Here is a 24,608-nt window from a genome sequence, read left to right as displayed (position 1 = left end):
CTATAGCAACGAACGTCAATAATACTCTGACCGCAGATCAATTACTCACTATCTACACACACATTACCTTTCCTTTATATATACCAGCCCACCCTACATCGAGCAATTACTAGAGCATTCCCGAAAGAACAAGATAGTTCTAGAAACTAGAGGGCGCCACAGTGGTCACGTGACTCGCTGACGCAACAATAGAAAGATGAATACAGTGTCAAAATCTTAGAAACATTTTATATTGCTAAAACATTTATTTGAATACTAGCGAAAGTACTCGGCTTCGCTCGTGCTATTAAGTTGATATATTCTAGATGACTATGTCAGTGTGTGTATTCTGAACCTATTTTAGCATCCAGCAGGTTAGCATAGTCTTTAACTCGGCGTTTCTTTTGGTTTATGCGAATGAATCGCAGCCTTTCTGTTTCAATTTTGGCATACATTACGATTTTAGTGACGGGGTGAAAGAGGGCCGTTAAAACCTTGTAAGTGTAGTGAATGTTTGTATGATTTAAAGAAATTAATAAATAAGCCTAAAGTAAGGACATAGTGTGAGATAAACTAGTCTAGAGCCAAGTGCATAACATTTATCATGAAAGCAAAAAAATCGAACCAATTTTAAACTTAAATCGTTTCTGAATTAAGATATTTTCTGTTATATCACCATCGTGTTTAATACAAAAACAAACCTCTTTAATCAATGTATACTCTAAATTAAGAAATTAACAAACATCTTTCCAGTTCTGTTGTTTATATATATACATTTCATTTTATACTTTCAGTACATAGAATAACAACTATATTACGTTATACTTTTGTTGCAAGCAACATGAAATAAAAGACATTGTTGGAACGTATTGTTACCAAAACGCACTGGCTTTTCTATATATTAGAAGTTGTTATATAAGGAATCACTTATTTTCTTTGCGTTTTCTTGCTAGCTTGTCTCATTAAAACGATGCACACGCGCACGTGGATGGGGTGAGTAATAGTACTCAGATACACACCCTTAAGGTAGACTTAGTATGGGTGCAAAATTTCAAGTTTCTAGGTTCTTCCCCATTGGAGCTATGGCGGTCACACTTCTTTTTTTAGTGTTTTTTGCTACCTTGTGCCTCATTAAAAAAATGCGCATTCGCGCGCGCTCGTGGATAAGATAAGTAATAATACCCAGGTGAACACCTCAAGGGTCCAATTAGTATGGGTTCAAAATTCCAGGGTTCTAGCTTCTCTTGGAGGTATGGCGGTCACATTCACACAGACACGCCCTTTTATTATTATAGATGAATATCGATAATCGTTGAAGTCCCCGAGTTAAAGAGTTCTACACAGATTCAGTTTATAGTGTAATAAGAAATTAAACTATATACAGACATGATAACGAACGAAGAAAAAATCTGTTGATATTGGCAATGATTGAAGAACTAATTATTTTATGAACGATTTACAGAATGTCATGAGTGCCCTGGTGGTACGTGAAGGCTCACTTATACTAACTAACACGCGCACGTACGAACGTCGTTATCAGTAGAAAATTACATAGCTAGTCTGATCGCTTGTAGATTGATAATTATATGCAGATACTATAATTTGATTGGCATTTATCATATTAAGCGTACAACAAGTCTTGTTATAAAGTTTCTAGAGTATATTACATATTTTTATTAAAGTGTTTGAGCACACACCATATTCTAAAATACCCACCCTAATAAGCTACCTTCAGTAGTGTTGGAGTTAAACGTTTGGTCACTTTGTGGGTAATTACTTTGATCAAATAGCAATATTAGGACGTAGTAGCCTGGTATTAAGTTACCTAAGTATAGAATACATATACTTGTAAAATACTTACTTTATATCAGGTAAACAGACGTAATTTTATTTGATGATCAGGTATCCGTACAATTTGTTGGGTTTGCTGATAAAGTCAGAGTTCACAGAATAGCCTAGCCTGATGATTTCACGAATCTGTATACCGCATGTATGTTGTGTCCATATTATTGTACATATTTCGACCTTAACATCAGGTTCCTCTGACCTGGTGTTTAACCCTCTTGGCACATTACGTGTCATTACTTTGAAAATACCAGATATCCGAGTGTGTCAGCTAATATCGTGTAACAATACATATACTTTTAATATAAATATACTTTTATTATTTTACATTTAATTTTAAATTGATTTTTTTCTTTGGGAGGCTGTTAAGTGTTATTTAAATATAGCTAAATCGACTTCTTTAACTTCTTGTCATATTTATATTTTGATTAATAAAATTTTTCGTTGAATTGGTCCATTTCCGTGTTGGGAAGTTTTGAGAGGGTGGGACGAGAATTGCCGCTTCGTCAGCAATTTATTTGTAGCGTAATAGTAATATAGCATCTATATGTGCGCGTATTTACACTCTGAATAATGGGAATAGAATGGTAATATTACGAGCCATGGATTTAACGGTAATGTAGAAATAACGTGTAATATGTGTGGATAAAACTATATGTTTTAAAAAGTCTTAAAATTATGTTGTGCGTCAAGTATTCAACGTGCTGTTCACACACACAAAAAGAGATTTTTAGTTGATGAATTCATATAGTGACGAGCCGATAGTCGGGAATGTGAGTCTGTGTAGTGTAGACCCATCGATTTTACGTAGCTGCTTGTATTTTGGGCGGCTGCAGACATCAACTTAGCTTGCCGACAGTGCTAGGCCTGCTTCTCCGGTAGGTGAGCTGTGGCTGTTTTAATAAATAACCGCGAATATCACCCGCCCTTTAGAGTTCGACAATAATTGCTGTTGTTGGATCGGTAGAATCTCATCCATTAATCATTTTTATTTATTTTATAATTATATGACGTTCAAATCTGCTGTGGTTGATTGACTGCAACGTTGCTAGACGATGAAATCAAAGGTTGGTGGTGTCCAGTTTTTAATACAAGCACTCTAGAGTAGAGAATCAGGCCTATTCTTTAAAACTTAAAAAAATTGGAAGTGGTGATGTAATAAAGACCAGTGTCATAAGCTTTAGCGGAACATTACTTATGTGAATTAGAAAGTATGAAACTTAATATTTGATGTAAAAACGATATACGTATATCTGATTACTTAGTTGTAGGGGGTGGTATGGTTTGTAACAAAGTTTTTCATATAAAGTTAAAGGTACATCGTTAATCATTCTCACAATGTGTGATATAGCATTAATGTGACATTGTAACATGTTTTTCAGTGTGATATTTTGCCCAGGAAAGCTGTTGCTTGATGTGATAGATTATAGATTAATCTCAGTTTTGTATTTGTATATTTAACGCTACTACATCAAAGTGTAGTTAGCACAGTTAAACTTAAAGCTGTACAATATTTGACCAGCCAAAATCTGTTACCATAGTTACCATAGCTCAGAGTGTTATAAATGATGTAACAGTGTTAACTTATAGCGGGTGTTGTGGTCGATAATACTTAATATGTGTTACACTTTTACTAGTTCTAGAGGTATCGAAATTTCCAATTTGGATTGATATAAGTTTCTACTTGATTAATAGTGGTGAATAAGCCCGGACACAGAGCTTTTCTGTGACGTTAGGAGTTACAGATTGATGAAGTGGTTGCTACGTGATGTATGTGCTTTGTGGGATGAGTTTGATTTCATTTAAAATTTGTTGGATGGGTAGATGTGTGTGAATGGTTATCTTACACAGATAGGTTAAGATGTCTGATTTTCTCTTGAGAAAAGATTGGAAGAGGTAACTGTTGGATGGATTGGATAAAGGCCTCGAATTTGATTAGAATATTTAGAAAAGACCGAACAGACTCCAGTTAATTGTTATGGCAGTTTTATTTTTCAAACAAGATGATTGAATTATGGAATGAACCCATCATGCTATGAGAGTTTTAGAGGAGAATTAGTGATTTACTGAAAAATAGAGTGGGTTTAAATTGTTACTTTTTCTCAAAGTAAGGTCTCAAATGACCAACTAGTCTTTTCTTGTCCATATGTGATATAACATGCCACTTTGTCTTTCCATATATTTTATGATAATCTTGTAAAACTTTTGAATGTGGAGATTTCATAGAGGCTTGTTACATAGTTCTGTCAAGGTCATTACTTAGATTTATTTTTTGCTATTGGTAGCACATTAAGCCTAATTTGTTCGTTAGTATATTAAAATGAACTGTATTTATTTCTCTTGTTTGGTGCATAAGGCCTAATTAGTTATTCAGTTTAAACATTTCAAGTACATAGTAAACTAAGAATTTAGATCCCTTTTTTTTTGACACCACATTAACCCTAATTTGTCCTCTATGAACTTTAAAACAATTTCTAACAAAAAATTAAAAAACCAAGACTGTATTTTTCTTGACCAGTTTCTAAGTATGATATTTTAAGATTATTTAGCACTGCCTTTTAAGTAAATTGTAGACAATTTATAGAATACAAGAGATCATTTGATTGCCAGCCATACTTAAAATTCCTCATGTTTTATTTAAGTATTAACTGTCTGTGATTAAGACCACTGTGTGTATGTGTGGTACAGGTTCAGTTGGTCAACTGTAACTGAACGGAAGATGTGTGCCCATCTAGTTAAAAAGTATGCTCCATTAAACATTTTTAGCTTTGTTCTTTATATTATTTGTATATTTATTGTATATATTTCAGCAAAAATCATAAATGTGTTATCTTATTTTATTTTTTGATGGTGCAACTAGTGTTCTATTTATTGGAAAACAAATCATTTTTGGACTTTAGTTTTTCTCCACCTGTCCCATCAATGTGAAGATGGTTGTGATCTACAACAGTAATGTAATTTTTTGAAGTTGATACTTATCTTCAGTAATACTGTTTTTATAGTTAACTTTAACTTCTGATCAGCTACTTAGAGCAAAACTAAAAATGAACTTGTCAATCAGTGTAGTTAATTAAATATACTTTTCTTGTGTTTGTACTTAAAAATATTAAAATGCATTGTTTTTTCAATAGTTGGTTACCTTCACCGTTAAAGATATTTTCAGCTGTAGGATAGAGCAGGGTGTGAAAACCACATTTTTGTAAACTGATGTAATTCTGTTTATACAGGATAGAGCAGAACGTGCAAAGCACAGTGCTGTTCGTTGACACTTTCCCAACACCTTAGTCAACTGATGCTGTAACAACATGGCTTCAAGTTTACGCCATATTGCTACAGAACCTGATGACCTCAGTGAGAAGGCCAATCAAAACATCTTTGGGGACCAGAGGCAGATATGGGAGAAGAGCCAAATCTACACTTCTGATTCTGTAAGCTTATTTTTATGTTATATTTTACTTGTGGTATAATTTGTGATAAGATAACGTTTTTAAATGTGTTTGATTTATTTTAGAAAAACAAAATTATGTAACTTGATTTTTGAAAAGGACTTGTTTGGAAATATCAAATGCAGAATGAATCTTTATGATACGTACTGATCCAATTGATTCAAATGTGATGGATGAAAGAGTGAGTTTATTAGTGATATGGTCTGAGTAAGCAGAAATCTTGTTAACAAATAACACTTGTGTTTTCAGGATTTGAGTGTTGGTACAGGCAGCCTTTCGCATGTCTCTCGGCAGTCAAGTTCTGTAGTTAAGTCTCGTTCTGCCCTTACGTTGGCCATTCCCAATTCAAATGGACCAGGCAACATATGTGTGGCTCCTACTGAGTCTGATTCTACCGAGAAAACTATTTCACGAAAAAGTCGTAAATCCAGAGGAAGTGAATGGGAAATTTTACAAGGACTCAGAAGTGGACAGAAGTGGGAGGCTAAACCAGAAAAATTGGAAGGCTATCTCTTGAAAAGAAGGAAATGGCCCTTAAAAGGATGGCATAAAGTAAGTGAAAACCTTATAGATGTGTTTTAGTACAATTGCCTAACATGTTGTTATTAATTAAAAAATAGAGTTTCAGCAGTCATTGAAAATCAACACATGAATTAGTAATTAATCAGAATTTAACATTGAAAACTAATCTCCACATCTGCTGTTTTGGTTATATAATTATGTCTCCACTGAGAGACATACTGTTTTTCTAATGTTTATTCTTCCAAACATTTTTCAGTTGACTGCCATTTCCTCATTTCTCTGCAGATTGACTTAAAACTTGGTAGTGTTGTAATAAAACTTGATAATATTGGTCCAGTATTACCAGATAACTTTTCTTTTTTTTTTATTTAGGCCTTTTAAAAGAGTTCATGGGGTGAAAGGTCAAACAATTCCCAAAATGTATATTTTGGGCTCCTGAGCAGTCATATTTACAGCAATTAAGATGAAAATTGGCACAAATATAAATGTTCATGATCCCAACACACTGACATACAAAAAAGTTGCATTTGCCCATTTTGTGTCTTTTTAGAGAGGTCAGAGCTCACAAAATGCATAATTTTGGGTTTTTAGTCAGTTACACAGCCATATTTTGACCAGTTTACATGGTATTGGTAAAAAGTTGTTTTTCTTCAGGTCCCACGCATTGACAAAAAAATGGTGGACTTGAATTATAGGGGGTCGAGATGCCACAAAAAGTATAATTTTTTTTTTTTAGATGACTGCCATATTTTGGCCAATTTACATGTGGTTGGGTACAAATATACTTTTTTTATAGGTCCCATATATACACATACAAAAAAGGTAGGATACGCCCATTTTAGGTGAGTCAATAGGTTAAATAAACCCATAATTTTAGTGGTTTTGGTCAATTACTTAACTTTGTTTCAACCAATTTACATAGAATTTGGTACAAAGATACTCTTTGCAGGTCCTAAACAGAGATATAGACAATTTTGGAAATTTTGTCTTTTGCTCAATTTTTCAGTGAGAAAAGTACAATTTGGGGTTTTTGTCAAATATTCATGTATATGTCAATCAACTTGCATGGGATTTGGTACAAAGATACCTTCTTGCAAGTTCCAAGCAGTGATATAGACAGTTTTTGATTTTTTTTGTGTTTTCCACAATTTTTCTGATGTCAAAATTGGCCATGTTGAGATTACAAAGTGGAGACAACTTGCATTTTCCTGCGAATGTTGGCCTCTTTAATTTAGTTTTTATTAACAGGGACAAAATAGTATCTAGAGGGAATCTTGTTTTATTTAAGCATAAAAACTTGAGTGTTAAGTAGGTGTTTCAACCCATTTCTATTTATCTTTCTTTAAGTTGATAAACCTTCTACATAACTCTCTATGTACACTTACATTGGTGCTTAAAGGAAGATAACTAGAAATGGGCACCAATGTAAGTATACATAGAGAGTTATGTAGAAGGTTTATCAACTCATTTCTGTTTATCTTACTGTAAGCACCAATGTAAGTGTACATAGAGAGTTATGTAGAAGGTTTATCAACTCATTTCTGTTTATCTTACTGTAAGCACCAATTTAAGTGTACATAGAGAGTTATGTAGAAGGTTTATCAACTCATTTCTATTTATCTTACTTTAAGCACCAATGTAAGTGTACATAGAGAGTTATGTAGAAGGTTTATCAACTCATTTCTATTTATCTTACTTTAAGCACCAATGTAAGTGTACACAGAGAGTTATGTAGAAGGTTTATCAACTCATTTCTATTTATCTTACTTTAAGCACCAATGTAAGTGTACATAGAGAATTATGTAGAAGGTTTATCAACTCATTTCTATTTATCTTCCTTTAAGCACCAATGTAAGTGTACAGAGAGTTATGTAGAAAGTTGTAGGTGTTTCAACCCATTTCTATTTATCTTCCTTTTAAACATGTGTGAATAGCAAGTTAAGTAGAAGGTGTTTTAATTTGTTTTTGTTTTGTCTTCCTTTAAGCACAAGTGCATGTAGTGAGTTAAGTAGAATTTATTTCAACCCGTTTTTGGTCATCCTTTTATCAGGGATGAAATTAGTTTAATAATATATGTCACTAACCTAACTTAGGCCCAAAACACAAATTGGTTTCAGTTATGGAATCCCAGCTGAAACTATGAAAGTAAAACTTAACATAATCAGCTGTGCTACTAGAATCATGAAATTCTAAATATTTTTTTTCCTTAAGACTTCACTCTGAGCAAATCTCATTCATGTAGTATACTGACTAAATTTTAGGAAGAACTTATGAAATGTATTTACTCATACAAATTGTGATAATTCATCAAAATTGGAGTTCTTGTAGCTAATCCATCTCTTGTGTTCAGGACCTTCTTGTATATTAAGTACTTTTTTGTTTGTGTTAATTACTACTTTTATCCCAGTAGTTTAGGATTTGCTGGTATTTTTTGTAAGCCAAGAATTTTTACACCCAGATGGCTAGCATGTTAAAAATATTTGTAATTATTCATTAATTGATCATAAAAAAAAATTGATTGACAATTCCAGATCTTGTGGTATTTCTTCTGTTTTGCAACATATTTCCTCACCCCAGATATGAACCAGAGACATGCTAAGCAAGTGCTCTACAAACTGAACAAAAAGGCTAGCCCCCTAGTGCTTGTTAATAAGGCACTTTATAACAACTTGCTGATGATGTCATTGGCAAAGGACTTCTAAAACTTTGTCACCTATTCTAATATTTGACTCTCCACCCCTCATCTTGTCAGTGTTTAACTTTTCCTTTCTTCTTTTGTCAGATACGTGTTTATACAAGTCTGTGTCTGTTTTAGCCAGTATAACTTGAGGTAATTTAGTTCTAAGATGCCTATTAAACAATAATTTGGCTGGTGACTTTGCAGTCGTTTTATGTGGTGTGCTACAGTAAGCTAACAAAAATGTATTTAATGAATGTCTACAATTATCACCACATGCATGTGCTGTTCGTATGGCTTTCAAAATTGTTTGATTTTGTCTTTCCACTCCCCCGTTAGCTGATGGGTACAGTGCAGTCACTCGTTGGTGCTTGATTCCATGATCTGTCATGTACGTTCTAAAAGCATCTAACCTAAACTGTCTTCTGTTGTCTGTCTGTACTATGTCTGGTAGACCAGGAAGTGCAAATGTACTATCTAAATTATGAAGAACTTTCTCTGTAGTGATAGATTTCATGAGAGCTAGCTCTAAATAGCAGCTATGCTAATCTACAACTATGAGAATACTATCTCCAGTTGAAAACTGTCCTAATAAATCTGCTCCTATATGTTGCCAAGGGTGCTCTGGCAAAGGATTAAACTGTAACGGCTCTGATTCTGACAACCTGGCATTGATGGCAAATTTTACATATGTTTTCAACTTGTTTATTCACACTAGGCCACCATACTTTTTCTTGTAATCTAGCTTTAGTCTTAACAATGCTCTGATGGCTTTCGTGTGCTAAAGTGACAACTTTCTGTTGTAACTTTTGAAGTATAACTAATTTAGTACTGTATAACATTAACTTCCTGAAGCATGTTAGTTCAGGAAATACCATATTGTATGACAGTTTACACTATCTCTAGCATGATTGAATGTACCTGCTTAGATACATATTCGCAAATTAGTTAAATCTGGATTATCAGCAGATATTTGTTCTACTCGATGATTTATGAGTGCTTTAGTTATGCAGATTTTCCAACAAAATAAATACACTCTTCCGTGACATTCCATGAGTTATCTATCATGGCATTTTGTGACAGCAGAGACAATGAACCTGTGACATTCTGTTGACTTGTTTACACCATACAGTGAAAGAATAAGGTTGCAAACACAAAACCCACAATTCTATATGTGCCGAGGGCTTTGATTTTCATGAGTAGATAAACTCAAGCAGTTTATGAATCGTGATAAACTGAATGAAATCTTGTACAAATACAAATGAAAATGTTCACATGTCCAAACAAGCAATGATGCCTCTTTTTTTCAGTTTGAGAATAGCACTTCTCAACATCTGATAAGCTACAACTAGCATATGATACGACTTTAAATTGACCATGTTGTTCCTGAGTTAAAATGGCCCTTAGACCCACTGGGTTGGCATCACAGATTTCATGTGGTTCAGCGTTTGGATCAAAATAGGCCAAAAATTTTGTAGATGCCATTTTTGATACTAGCACATCAAACGACTGAACAAATCTAACATTTTTGAGTGTTATCCTACGTATTGGTTCCACAAGTGTAGCTAAACCCGAAATATAACAAGCACTGAAATTAACTGAGCCTAGAAAACTACGGACTTCTGCAGGCATTTGTGGAATTTTTGTACTTTTAACAGCTTGAACACGAGTGGCAGTTGTACCAATACCTTTGTCAGATAAATAGTGTCTCATGAACACAAGCTGTGAAAGTCCGAACTATGGCTTATCTTTGTTTAGGGTCAAACCTTTCTTTTTAAGATGGCATAAAACCTTTTCAAGCCTCTAATCATGCTCACTGCGAGTACGCCCATATACGATAATATCGTCTGAGATATTCTCAGCACCTTCACATACCTACAAATTTTGCCTAATGATGTGCTGATAGGTTTGGGAGCTGAACAAATACCGAACATAAGTCATTTATAATGATAAACACCTTGGGGATCCACAAATGTTGTGATCAATCTGGATTTCTCACTATACTCAATCTGATGATAGCCCCACTGGACATCTAGTTTACTGTATACAGTCATGCCATTCATGTTGTGCAACCTCTCATCTACTGTCGAGATTGGATGTCTCTCATGCTGCACTGCATCATTAGCTCTCCGCATATCTGTACAGAGGCTTATCTCATCCAATGATTTGGGCACGACAATCACTGGACTAATCTACAGAGTAGGGCCTAATACTTCCATGATTATATTCTTCTCTTCTAGCTCATTTAATTTTTTTTCTACTTTCTGATGCAAACTAAATAGAATTCTATGGACTGGTTGTGCTACAGGCTTCATTGTCTCATCAGTGTGTAGTTCTCATTGATAATATCTTAATTTATCAATGTCACTGAAACATTTGGGTTATTTACTCAGAATGGTGTCAATATTGGACTATAAGCCAATGGACAGACAGTGTTGATAACCCATGCTCAACACACCTAATTGTAGTGCAGTGTTACGGGCTAACAAAGATTGACCAGCACCTTTAGCTATGAAAACTCAGCTCTAATCTCTTTGCTATCTGTAGGTTAACAGAAATGACCACGGTGGATTTTTTCAATCGGAGTTTTACTTCCATAAGAATAAAGGTTTCTGTAAGTGATACCGGGTGTGCATGAAATACCATGCTGTCTGAGATAACTCCAGACACTTTCATTTAGAATGTTACAACTTGCGCCCGAGTCTATAAGCACTGCTAATGGAACTCCACCAACTACCAATTCTATGGTTGAGGTATTGTCATTACTGTTTGACAAAACAAAAACACACACCATCACACAGTCATATAATTCACCTTTTTCTTATGAGCAGAACAGTTATCCTGTTTTGACAAATTCTTAGTCCTGCACCTGGCCACGAGATGCCCTTAAAAATGACATTTATTGCAAATCTTGTCTAACTACAGAGATAACAACAAACTGGTGGTCTTCCTTTGGTACCAAATTCTGTTTTATGTATTGGAGTAGAACGCAGCCTTGATGTACTGTGCTTATCACTCAAGCTCACTGCTTGTACAGTCTTTGCTTTGTTATGTTCTATCCAAGCTGCCTGCTGGTCTGCTATTTCTGCTGCTCGACCAATTTATAATACGTTTTTTTGAAGTTGGACCTACTTGTCTCAACAATCTTCTATGTAAGTGGTGAGATTTAAACTTATCTATAACTTGATCCTTCATCATTTAAATCTCCATATTCATATGATAAAGCTAACCCTCTAGGACAAATAACATAACTATCAATATTTTTGCCATCTTGTTGAATAGCTTGTTGGAACACGTGTCTTCAAATATGGTACATTACCTCTGCTTACATAAATAGCTATTTTCATTCAGTGCTGCCCTCTATATTAAAACATAGAAGCCCAGAACCTCCCATCCCACCCATCTTTGAATTGATTGATTCAATGCAAATCATCATGTGAAAACCCTCCACCAATAAGAGTGTGATACATTCTCTTGAAGCATGTGACTCCCTTTAATCAATTTTACCAAACTGTCACTTCTTGTTTGGCAGTACTCATGTTGTAATGTTTAGTTTGTGCTCTCTTCAAGTGTTTATTTTTATTTTTTTCATATCTTTGTATTAATTTCTCTCAAAAGGTTTACTCTTTATTATACAGTAATGATATTTATAACTTGTTGAGTTATTACAAAGTGGAATTATTTTATATTTCTAATTGCTTACAGAACTTGTTACTTCATTACAAATAGTTTCTTTCTGCCAACACAGTTGTGATTGGTTATTCATTTTGCATTATGAATTCTATGTTACCACTTTGAAGGTTGTGTTCTATCAGCACATTTACACAGGTCTCAGGTCGTGACACTCCGCAGGAAGATTTTTGGCTTTACTTCATCAGGAGATTGATTGTCCAATGAGCTGACGTTTGTCGAGCCTCACCTCGAGATTAGGGGCTCACACATTTTGACATACAGTCTGCTGACTTTGGAAAGATAAGACGTTGTACTATTATGGTTTTTGAATGATTTTATTTTTAATAATATTATCTAGTTATTTGGGTACCACAACAAAAGTTTTGTTAGAAAGGTCAATTAGTCAAGTTGAGGTTAACAATTAGTCTTAGTTGTATCTTTTCTTCGATACCGTTCGCTTAAGCTTACCGTGGTCTTTGTTATTTTAGTGTTATCTATAATTCTCTAACTGGTATATCAATCATTAGTTCAACTGTATTGTTTTTCTTGCATACATCACGTCTCATACATATGTTAGTGTTACTAACTGCACACTTACTTAATTTTATACAATCACATCTATTACATTTTTGTTATTATTTATCTTTTATCCTTCTTCCTATTCACTTGGTTTGTGTGGAACCCTTGAGCTGAGGTCTACACAAACTTCTCCCAATATTTTACATACTTATTGTTAGGTTAAGATTTTTATTTTAGCGCTTAGTGATATCCTTTGTTCTGTATTGTTCTATTAGTCTTAACAAGTGTTTGGTATACCTGTAGTTCTACTTCTGGGTTAATCGATAATTCGGTTAAATATTTTGTTTGGTTGGGTTTAACAAGTGTCCGTTTACCTGTGGTTCTATTTATAGGTTAATTGATCACCTTCTTCCTATAATGGCTGAACCCATTTTCAGGTGACCTAGATTTTGTCAGTTTTCCTCCACCTTATCATGGATTTCCCACCTTCCAGGCCTCTACTGCAGAATCTATTAAGCCTATCTCAGTTTTTTTTTAGACACGTTTCATAGTATATTCCTCTTCTCATGACATTGTTTCTTGATGATCTATTTGTCTCTCTTTTGAGAGTGGGTACTTGCACGCCTTGCCCTAAACAGACTTTAATTCTTTTTTTGCCTTAGCTTACCATCAGGCAGATTTTCTTCTTGATTCTATGTTATTCGTATCTCTGTTAATACTATCCATTTTATTCTCTACCTTGTTATTTAGCTTTGTTTTACCCTATCAACTTTCCTACAGTTAATGTTTACCTTCCTCTTCCTTTTTCTTAAGTGTTTCACTTATTTTTAGGGATTTTTGTGGGATACCTCCTTCTTCTTCCCTCCATATTGGGGTATTTGCCATCTTCAGTTCTTTCCCTCCAAATGTGATTTATTTGCTTTGGGAATATTCTAAGGTGGGATGCTGCTGTTTGTTTACCATTTGCTGCTTATAGGGACTTACGGTCAGTTACTGGTTCGTTTTTGTGGCTACTCATGTATATTTAGCATCTTGTGGGGGTATCAGCGATACTATATTAAATTTTTTTTTGTTACTCTTATGTTTCATTCTGAGATATTATCATCTTTATTCATTTTACATCTTCGGCTTCTTCTTGTCCTTTACCTGTCTTACCTGTGGGTTTTCTTCATTCATCTTGTATGCTTGATGCTGATTGGAGATCTGGATCGATCAGTCCCATCTCAATCATTTCTTGGGTCTTCCCCATTTTAATATGTAGTCTTTGATCATATTTGGGTAGGCTGTTTCTGCATGACTGCGAATGCCCACAGCACACGTTCTTATCTTTGTTGTTTTCACCACATGATTTGGTACCAGTTTTGTGCCTTGACCTTTGGACTTGTTTTGGTTCCATATGTCTTTTGTGATGTGTTCTGCATTTTACCTGACTTCCACATTTTGAGGGATTTTACCTACACCATTTCTTGGATGTCTAGCTTTGGTTAGCTTCTTCCAGATGGGGGTAGTCTTAACATACTCATCTATTTCTTCCACAGTCAGCTCGAATAGTTGGATTTTCCAGTTTGATAAGTTTTTCCTGTTACATACCTCCCATTCTAGTCTCCTTGGGGTGTGTATTTTTAAACACCCTCTCCACCGGGACCATCCATCCTCCTCCTCGAATGCATTCAAAAGAGTTTTCTGTTATCTAAGCCTTTACTTTAAGTTTTTCTTATAATTTTTATTCTTCCCTCTTCATCTATATGTGTTGACAGTTAAATATATCCCTCATGACATATGGTTTACTGCTCCCCCACCCCTGTCTTCTGGGTTGTTTCTCTTCCTTTGTGAACTTCACTTGTTAAAGTGCAAAAAAGAAAAGTTTAGGTAATGCATGAAATGATGGTGTAACAAAAATTTACAAATACTATTTTTTTTAAAGTTATTGTGTCTGAAATTCTTGGTATAAATGAGGTAGTTTCACTTGAATTTTTTAAATGAATATGTTCATATAAATACATTTCTTTTTTCAGAGATACTTCTGTCTCGATAAGGGCATTTTGTCTCATTCAAAATCAACATCTGATGTAAGTTTAAAATGTCAAATTTATTCATAACTTTTACATGCTATAAATCAAAATTCATATACTTATATCCAGTGAAGTAATATTGTTTTGCTTTAATTAAATTATCAAAGCTTATTTAAACTTAACTTGTAAAAGGATTAAACAGTTTTTAATTAAGTATATCATTGATAGGAAAACTAGAACTGATTTTTTTGACATTTAGGGGATTACTTATATCTATTGAAGTTATAAATGGACTGAAAAAAAATTGTTGAATTATAAAAATGGTTTGCTTTTCTAACAATGGAACCTCTGTAATACTGTAAAATCAACAGAAGAATATTCACAGCATCAGAATATCCGTAAAACTCAAAATATAATCATGAATTGACATGCCAGATTAAAGAAAAACATAAAAATATACAGATACATCAAATCAAACATTGAAAAGTAGCAAAATAAAAGTTATAAAATGTTTTGACACCTTGTGTTGATATCTAAGTTTGAAAGTTTTGCTTCTGGGGAAGAAAACACTTTATTGACAGTTAATTTCTAAAGAAGAAAATCATTTGTTGACAGTTCATTTCTAAAAAAGAAATTCATTTGTTGGCAGTTAATGCCTTGAAAAGAAAAAAGTTGAGAGTTAATTTCTAAAAAAAGAAAACAATTAATTTCTAAAGAAGAAAACAGTTTGTTGACAGTTCATTTCTAAAAAAGAAATTCATTTGTTGACAGTTAATGCCTTGAAAAGAAAAAAGTTGAGAGTTAATTTCTAAAAAAAGAAAACAATTAATTTTAAAAAGAAGATAACAGTTTGTTGACAGTTAAATTTCTAAGGAAAACAGTTTATTGACAGTTAATGTCTGTAGAGAAGAAAATAGTTGACAGTTAATTTCTAAAGAAGAAAACTATTTTTTGACAGTTAATGTCTCAAAGGTAGAAACCATTTGTTGGTGGTAAAGTTGTAATAGTTTTCTATATATAAATGTGCTAATGAAAGAGTTAGCGATGAAATACTTTCCTTAAAAGGAGATTTAATTTAGATCGGAATGTTATAAATATTGGTGGAGAATACCTATCCTAATGAACTTAAACAGTGTACTGAAAGAAGTCAGTTTCTTTTTTAATAAGTAAAGTAAATTTAATATAATTTAACTTCTTGAAATTGATATGTTAGTGGACTCATCAATAGAAAATCTTGCCAAACTTGTCTTCGCTTTTTCATTTGTGGAGTTTGTTACTTTAACAGACTTTGTTGGAAAGAAATTTTGTTTATGTACCTTATCTAATTTTCTTCTTTAGCTCACACAGCTGATAATAAGAAAAAACTGGAAAGCAAAACATAATGGTGTTTTGAATCAGATATTATTATTTTTTGTTTTTGACCAAACATTTAGTATTACAAAATGTGTGTGTAAAGAATTGTCTGGTAAATGCAAGCCACTTAAGTGAAGTCTAATGAGGCATAATGTCAGGAGTGTTGTTGGTAATGATTAGGATAGATTAATTTAAAAAACAATATTATTTTTTATGGGTGCTGATATAAAAGCAGAAAAAGTTGCACATGCCATAATGTAAAGTTTAGTTTTTGTTTTGAATTTCTTGAAAAAAATTCTAAAGTTGTCAGTTGGTAATAAGTTATGAAAACAACTTCTTATGACTAATTGTTTTAGCTATGTTTAAGCAGAATAAGCCTGAATACTTTGTATTACATCAAAGGAGAAAATAATTTCAAGAGAGCTGAATGAGTCAATAACATGGTTTTTAAAACCAATATATTAGCTAGACTCTAATGTCGAAATGTGTTGCCAAGATAGACATTTGTTTTTTGGTTTAGATTATATTAAAATAAATTTGGGCTCATTTATCTGCCTTATTTGGTTACATGAAGATGTCACGTGGTAAACTCCATGGTTGTGTTGATATTGGGTTGTCTGTGGTCTCGACAAAGAGTCGTGGGAGGAGAATTGATATTGATGCTGAAGAATTTATTTACCACTTAAAAGTGAGTCAGTTAATTTATTTATCATTTGAAATTAATTTAAGCTACTTACAACTTAAAATAGATATTTATGAAAAATGTAAATGTGAGTAAAATTAGTTTTAGAATGATATTTTTTAGGTATAGTTAAATTTGCATTACAACAAGCAAGGTTAGTTTTGTTCTTAACATAAAGCTATATAAAAAAGAAAGAGGAATGAAGGGATGTTAATATTCTGATTGAAAGTGTGCCGATTGTCTATTTTTTGGCTAAATCTTTAACTGTTCTTACTGTGGAAGAAAAACTTCAAATAATATTATTCAGTGGATTTGTTTTGCAGCTGTAAGAAATGTGGTTTTATTACACACAATACATGTTTGAGCAGCTAATATTTTGTATGTGAAGAAACTGCCACCGCAGTTTCGTAATTGATTCACTATAGATGCTAATCAGTATGGGAAGGTTGTGTACTTCTTAGTCAAGTAGAATTATATAAGGCTAGCATGGTTAGCATGCTGGACTTTAAATCTGACTAGCTGCCTTCCCTTTAGTTTACCAGTTTAAAATTAGGGATGGCAAGTACACATCGTCTTTGTGTAGCTTTGCATAAATAGCTGAAATAAACAAAACAATTATATGATATTTTTTAAAGATTGAAATGTCTGTTGTGAAGTAATGATAACAATAAAAGAAGTACCCAGGAGGTACTAGAGTAGAATCCATACACTTGAATTATGAAAGGATATTATTTCTGTTTGTTTGTGAAACAGGTCAAAAAAAGGTCACAGTTTCAACAATGGATAGAACAGCTACGAGAGCACAGATTGTATCGTCAGTACGAGATTGCTTATGGTAGCAAAGAGGCTCCTAAAATCACTACGCCAGTGGAAGAAGTTCCAACATTCGATCCTGTTATTGGTAAGCTATGCAGGGTATTTTTTACAGTCATGTAACAGGTTAGTTGCTGTTGAGATCTGTTACATCAGTTTTAAACAACATCAACAGACCTGTTAAATCAGTTAATAAACAAGATCAACAGACCTGTTAAATCAGTTAATAAACATCAACAGGCTTGTTAAATTAGTTATTAAACATCAACAGGCTTGTTAAATCAGTTATTAAACATCAACAGACCTGTTAAATCAGTTATTAAACATCAACAGACCTGTTAAATCAGTTAATAAACATCAACAGGCTTGTTAAATCAGTTATTAAACATCAACAGACCTGTTAAATCAGTTATTAAACAACATCAACAGACCTGTTAAATCAGTTAATAAACATCAACAGGCTTGTTAAATCAGTTATTAAAAAACATCAACAGACCTATTTCATCAGTTATTAAACAACATCAACAGACCTATTTCATTAGTTATTAAACAACATCAACAGTCCAGTTACACAAACAACTCATTAAAGAACATCAACAGACTTGTTAAATCAGTTATTAAACAACATTAACTTGATGTTATTGAATAACTGAAATAACAGTTAATTCTGTTGTTGCAGTTTGCTGTACAGTTAAGCAGCAAAGTTTAAATGGACCTATTATATATCTGAGAATAGTAGAATGTTTTTCTAAAGGTACTCACACAAAATTAATATTTAAAGTTATCCCAACAAATGCTGTTTTGTGGTCTGGATTCTTGAGATTTGACATAAACTTAATGAGTTCATTGTGACTCAATGTATTTACTCTGTGTTAGATACAACCTTGTAAGACTTTAACTGTAGAAGTCCAGTTTTTGTTCATGTCAGATTCTTGTTTCCTATGAATAAAAAGTTTGGTATAAACTATTTCTACCAATTGATGCAAACAATATACAAGTCTCTTCAAGTAACTGCCAAATCAGTGGCAGTGTTATATGTACAGTAGATAAAACAGTGGAAGCACTTTTGATATTAAAACATTTATATATCATGCTCTTCTTTCCAGGACTGATAACAGGAGATACTCCAGCTCGGTCTTCGGTGGGGCGAGAAAACTCTAGACACATGCGAAGCCCTGTCAGTCAGCAGAATCGAGTTGCAGCTTGGATATTAGATTCAGCTGCTATTGAGCAAGGAAATAAAGGTGAAGAACTTGAAACATGCTCTCACTGTACTATATGGTGTTGTAGAAAAGAAATGCTTTTAGAATTGTTAAGATAAAGAGGGAAAGAATGTTCTACTGTTGTATACACTAATTCTGAAAAGGTACTACCTTCTCTCACACAAAGCTATCTTGACTTTGGTTTGCCCTCTAAGCAGTGCTAAAATTTTATCACTAACAGCACACCAGTCTTTTATACCCCTTTATTTTTGCATAATTTCAGAACATGTGCTGATCATGTGACTACCCTCCACCAATCATACTGCATCATCTATACCAGGCAAGTAGCTCCCTCTACTATTCTAGCACAATCCTCTCTTTGTCAGTTGGCATTTTATTGTATAGGTGTGTGTTTTAACTTGCTTCCCACGTGACTACAAATATTTGATTGCGCTTGATCACTAAGTTATATCAGTTTCAACTTCTTATGTTTGATTTCAATTGTTTCTATTCGTTTTTTTTAGAAATATTTCTGTTTTCTGAATTCTAATTTGTTCTTATGAATTTGAGATTTGATATGGTGGATGATGAATTTCCCGTGATAGTAGACAATAATTCTGACACGAGTCTCAGGCTCAAAAATATCTGCTGGTGAAGCACAGGCTGTAGTTTGCACGGAGTTCGTGCCTTACATTCGGCCAATGATTTCTTACTTTTACATGTTTTTGTGAGGAAGGATATAACTGATGGGTGGAAATTTCTTTCTAGGACACCTTCCACCTGATACTGCATCTCCATATAATCTCATGGGTTAGGTGTTGTTCTTTTTTCAGGAGATCTGTGGTAAGTTTTTCAGTGTGTATTCCTCACTCCCGGTTGGTATATCCATGTTTAGCTTGCTTGTGTGGATGGACCTAATTTCCACACACACATTAATTTAAGTCTTTCATGTCTTCTCTGCTCAGTATTTGATAAGTTAGATTTTTATAATTCTTTTACCATCTCAGTTACTTTAGTTTAACTTTGCATTTAGGGTTTGATTATTACTTTGTTTGGTTTCATTTTCAGTGTATGTATGTATGGGTTTTGCATGTTAGTTACTGTTTGGGTAATTGTAACTTTGGCCAATTTTGTGAGTGTGTTGGTTCATTATTTATACTTCCATTCACTGTTTAGTTAATTTGTAAGTTCCCTTTTTTTTTTTACTACTAGTTACATCTAATTAGGGATTAGATTTGAGTCAACATTTGTTATTGTTAACTGGATGCTTATTCATTCTCATGTTCTTCAGGGTAGGTTTTACTTTCATCTCCATAGTCTTATTGAATCTCTGAGTGGACTTATAACTTCTATATTTACGGGTCTTTTACCTTCTAAGTTCTATAAGTGGTGGTTTGGGATGTTTTTCTGCCCGGATGGACTGTACTTGACATAATATTATCCCAAGGTCCTTCCCCAAGATGTTTTTGTTTGGGTGGACAGCACTTGACCTAATCCTATTTATTCAAGTTGCTTCCCGCCTGGGTTTTTTTGATTGGGCAGACTACACTTGTTAATCTCTGTATCTCATTCAAGGCACTTCCACCGGATGTTTTCTGCCTGGATGGGCTGCACTTGGCATAATACGATGTATAACAAGGCATTTCCCCTGGATATTGTTTGCCTGGGTGGACCACACTTCGCCTATTCATGTACAATTTATGGTCCTTTAGCCCTAGCCACGTATACTTATATTGAATTATCAGGCACCTTACTATGATTAACTATCAGTATGTCTCATGCTAACACTTGTTACATATGTGGACGAATTATGCACTATCTGTCGACAACGGATGATTCTGAATTACCAGACAATTTCTCCTCAACCAACATATTCAAGGTGCTTCCCCAGGATTTTTTGTTTATGGGGAGGATCACTCTTGTTGCTCACAATATGCTAAACAAGGTGTTCCCACTGGATGTTTTTCCTGGTTGGATAACATTTGACATGTTCCAGTATGCCCCAAGACTCTACATTTGGCACATTTTTATTTGGACCCATTGTCAATTATATACTAAACATTCTGTTTTTGTCCTCGCTGTGCTGTTTCCTGTCATGGTTATACAACACTTCTCTGGTGCTGTACATCTCTTTCTTGAGGCTATGGTGCCTGCCTATTACATTCCACCCTATACGTATTACTATGTTTGTTACTGGGTGAAGAGCATACTTGTTCCACAGGTAGTGCTGTATCCCATAGGTGTGCCTTCTTTTTGTATTGTGGAACACCTGTTAATTCAAGGTGGTTACTCTCTGCTTGATTGAATACTGTTGTACCTTCAACAGCCCCTTCATCTTTACAGTGTGGGATTCTAGCTTTGGGTGAGTAGAGGTACTACTGTTTTGGAAGTTAACGTTTTCTTACATTGAAAATGTATTTCTGATAGGTACTTACCCTTCTCACCAACTTCCCACCCTTCTTCCCTACTGGTATGACCAGTGTTTCTAGTTTGTACCTGTCAATTCTATAATATGAGGATTGTGCTAGAATAATAGAGGAAGCTACCTGCACTAGTATAGATGGTGGAGGATAGTCACATGATCAACATGTTCTGAAATGGCATGAAAATGAAGGTTTGTAAAAGACTGGTGAGATGTTTGTGATAAAATTTTAGCAATGCTAAGAGGGCAAACCAAGGTCAAGATAGCTTTGGGTGAGGAAAGGTAGTACTTTTTCAGAATGTTTAGCAAATTCAATCCTTTATAAACTATACTAATGATACAAAAATCACTAGTATCCAATCTACGCCTAAAGACTTAGCCACATGGATGAACCAGCAATGCTTAGAGGGCAAACCAAGGTCGAGATAGTTTTGGGTTAGAAGAGGTGAGTGCCTATCGGAAATACATTTTCAGTGTAAGAAAATGTTAACGTTAAGAAAATTCAATACTTTTTTGTCTTGTCCCTTGTAAAAAACATATTTTAGAGAAATAAACTCACCCTAACTAGCTAATAATATTTTAATAAAGTTAGGGAATAATTTAACATTGGTGTTGTTTAAGTAAGATTAAAAATGTATAGGAGTTTCAAGGAAAGAAAATGTTTAACTGTTGTCGACGGTTTAAATTCTCAGACACTGAATGTGTGTGAAACTGGTTTAAATCAGTTAGTTGTTGAAAATGTTAGTACGAGACAACAAAAGTATGTAGTCACGCAATGTATGAGAGAGGAATAAATTCAAGCATTACTTATTTGTTGGTATTTTTTTTACGTAGTTTATATTTTGATGCCAGTTTTTATTTACATGTAGAAATAAAATATATCTAAAACTTAGTGTTATCTAAAAAGAATACTTGAAACAAGCCTAAGAAACTGTTATCATATCCTGTACAGTCATTTGTCTATAAACTAGGTAATTATTATTTTTATTTAGACCTGTCCTCTCTTAAGGACAAACTGTTCCAGTTGTCTGCCATGTTGCAGCAGTTAGAAGGACTGTCCAATACATACACTGTAAGTCATCTCGAGGTAAGATAATATAACTTGTAATGATTAGTACGACGTTCAACAGTCATCTAGTGGAATCATTAAAATGGATGTAATGTTTATGTTTTTAATTATTTTCTTTCCAAACATTGACCACGAGGTGATAGCTTGCACATGCCTCTAAGCAGTCTTCTGTGATAGTGGTTAACTTGTAATAAAATACTATGGAATTGACCACAAAATACTTGTATATAAGACTTCACCTTCGTGATAAGTGCTCAGTGACTGAAGGCACTTGATCAAAAGATGAGTGCCATTCTAATTTATTTTAAGTTATGTTATGCAATTTGTCTCTAAAAACTGAAACAAATGATGCTTATAAGCATAATAAAATATATGAACCAACTCGTTTTGATAACATCATTTGCCAGGATTGTTATTTTTTAATCTTAGAGATAAAATTGAGTTATTTACTGCTTGATGCTTAAAGCTTTTTCCAAAGAACGCCACCCCTCAGTGGCACAACTGTATTTCTGCAGACTTACAACACATACATGGTGTGCAGAGCACAGATAGCCCATTGTGTTGCTTTGTGGTTAACTTCAAAGAAACGAAAGAATGCCCAGGTTTTGGGCAAATATTTAGTCCTTAATTATCATGTGTATTGTGGTTATAGTGCTGTTTATTATTATTTTATTGTCTAATTTATTTGAATGGCTCGTATTAATGATGGAGATGTTAGTGCATTTCTTTTTAAAGTAAGTTTAGCTGTATATGATATTTTGAAGTAGCATTGAAATAACATAAGACTTTTACACATAGCTCCCAAATGTTGATACTACATCACTGAAGAAAGAACGGAAGCGATTTTACTTGAAAAAGAATAAGAAAAACAAGCAGGTGTCAGAAACTAGTGACAAGGGCAAGGAAGATCAAAAGATTGGCCACAGCAAACAGCAACCCGTAGAAATCGTAGTTTCCCAAGAGACACAAGATGGCACCACTCCCAAAGATGTTTGTGATGTAGGAGAGAAAAGAGACAGAGCAGTAAGCTTGGAAAGTTTAAATATTTATGGATTTCTAGTAGATAAGAATTTACACAAAGATAAAAGTTAAGAATTAAAAACATTTTCAAGAAATGTTTCAGGTAATAGTGTTTAACACTGAAAAGGAAGTAATTAGTAGTTATTATTTATTTTCAAAACAAGTTGTACTGTTATCAATGTTAAGCATGTCTTCTTCAGGTCTAGCAGGTAATGACTTGCTCAGGATTTCTCATGTTGAGGTTTTTATCTGTAAGCTTTACTGAATATGGTCTATCTTCTAACTTTGTGGCTTAGTTCGTTGATAGTACAACTTTTACACTGTGTTTTCGTGCAGTAATATTTTTTAATTTAGGAATTCACAAACTTTGTATGGTTCAAACTTACTTTCTTGCATTTGCTTCTCCATAGATGGAGGCTCAACAGCTACACTGTATTTTGAGGCTTATAATCATTTTATGTTTTTTCTTCCTCTATAATTATTGATTTTTTTTCAGCTGTGTCCCATCATTTCACTGTTTTCGTTTTTCACCGAATTTCGTGTTGAAGGTTCACTGTTTTTGTTTTTCACCGAATCTCGTGTTGAAGGTTCACTGTTTTTGTTTTTCACTAAATCTTGTGTTGAAGGTTCACTGTTTTAATTTTTCACTAAATCTCATGTTGAAGGTTCACTGTTTTTGGTTTTACTAAATCTCGTGTTGAAGATTCACTGTTTTCATTTTTCACTAAATCTTGTGTTGAAGGTTCTTTCAGTGTTACAGACATAAGTTTAATTTCAATTTAAGATTTGACTTTGTAATTTGCAACATGTTTTGTAACTTAATTAGCACTTTGTCTTGCAGTACCTCTAATCTGTCTAATACAGGATGCTTTTATCTTGATATATTCTTGCATTTTGTTGACTGTTGGTACTCTGTTTCTGACATACTGCATGTTTTCCCTTTGTTAAAGTGATTATTTCTGCCATTCTTGAATGTGTGTGTGTTGTTCCACAAAATTTGAGAAGAAAAACTTGGATAACTGATAATAAAGAATAAATTGACACACCTAAATGAAAACTTTTTCTATTTTTATTTTGTGCAGTGTTTCGGGCAGATGCCCTTCGTCTGTGTTACAGTGGAATTAAATTTAGAAGCCATTGGGAAGTTAATTTGTCCATGATCTCATATTCATGTTGATCAGAATGGCTGTTTCTGAACAGTACAAATTTTTTGTTAACTGCCAATTGTTGTTTTATTCATAACAAAATTTAAGAGAAATGTTAAACATGGCAAATGAATCTAAGTTTCAAATGGACAGCAACTGAAGACAAAAGGCGGAAGACTTTCGAAACGTCCTCCTCTACATTTATAGGTTTCTACAACAGGCAGTTGCTG

General features: G+C 33.7%; 1 protein-coding gene across 5 annotated transcripts in view; it reads left to right on the top strand.

Annotated features, from left to right (window-relative positions):
- LOC106466159 (oxysterol-binding protein-related protein 3-like) overlaps positions 1–24,608 on the top strand; it is a 104,085-nt gene that overhangs the window by 26,330 nt on the left and 53,147 nt on the right. For 2 of the 5 annotated variants that reach the window (XM_022394121.1, XM_022394117.1), the window contains exons 2-9: positions 5,052–5,252; positions 5,520–5,822; positions 14,676–14,729; positions 16,600–16,713; positions 17,461–17,608; positions 18,627–18,764; positions 22,137–22,231; positions 23,012–23,236. In XM_022394121.1, the coding sequence (XP_022249829.1) occupies positions 5,130–5,252; positions 5,520–5,822; positions 14,676–14,729; positions 16,600–16,713; positions 17,461–17,608; positions 18,627–18,764; positions 22,137–22,231; positions 23,012–23,236 (1,200 nt within the window). In that variant the 5' untranslated portion in view covers positions 5,052–5,129. Of the gene's footprint in view, positions 1–2,422; positions 2,892–5,051; positions 5,253–5,519; positions 5,823–14,675; positions 14,730–16,599; positions 16,714–17,460; positions 17,609–18,626; positions 18,765–22,136; positions 22,232–23,011; positions 23,237–24,608 lie in introns of those variants that run through there. The other 3 variants (XM_022394118.1, XM_022394119.1, XM_022394120.1) reach the window with 3 other exon arrangements.

This window comes from Limulus polyphemus, unplaced genomic scaffold (assembly GCF_000517525.1).
Source record: "Limulus polyphemus unplaced genomic scaffold, Limulus_polyphemus-2.1.2 Scaffold2171, whole genome shotgun sequence".
Classification (NCBI taxonomy): Eukaryota; Metazoa; Arthropoda; class Merostomata; order Xiphosura; family Limulidae; genus Limulus; species Limulus polyphemus.
This window is presented reverse-complemented; position numbering and strand designations above follow the sequence as displayed.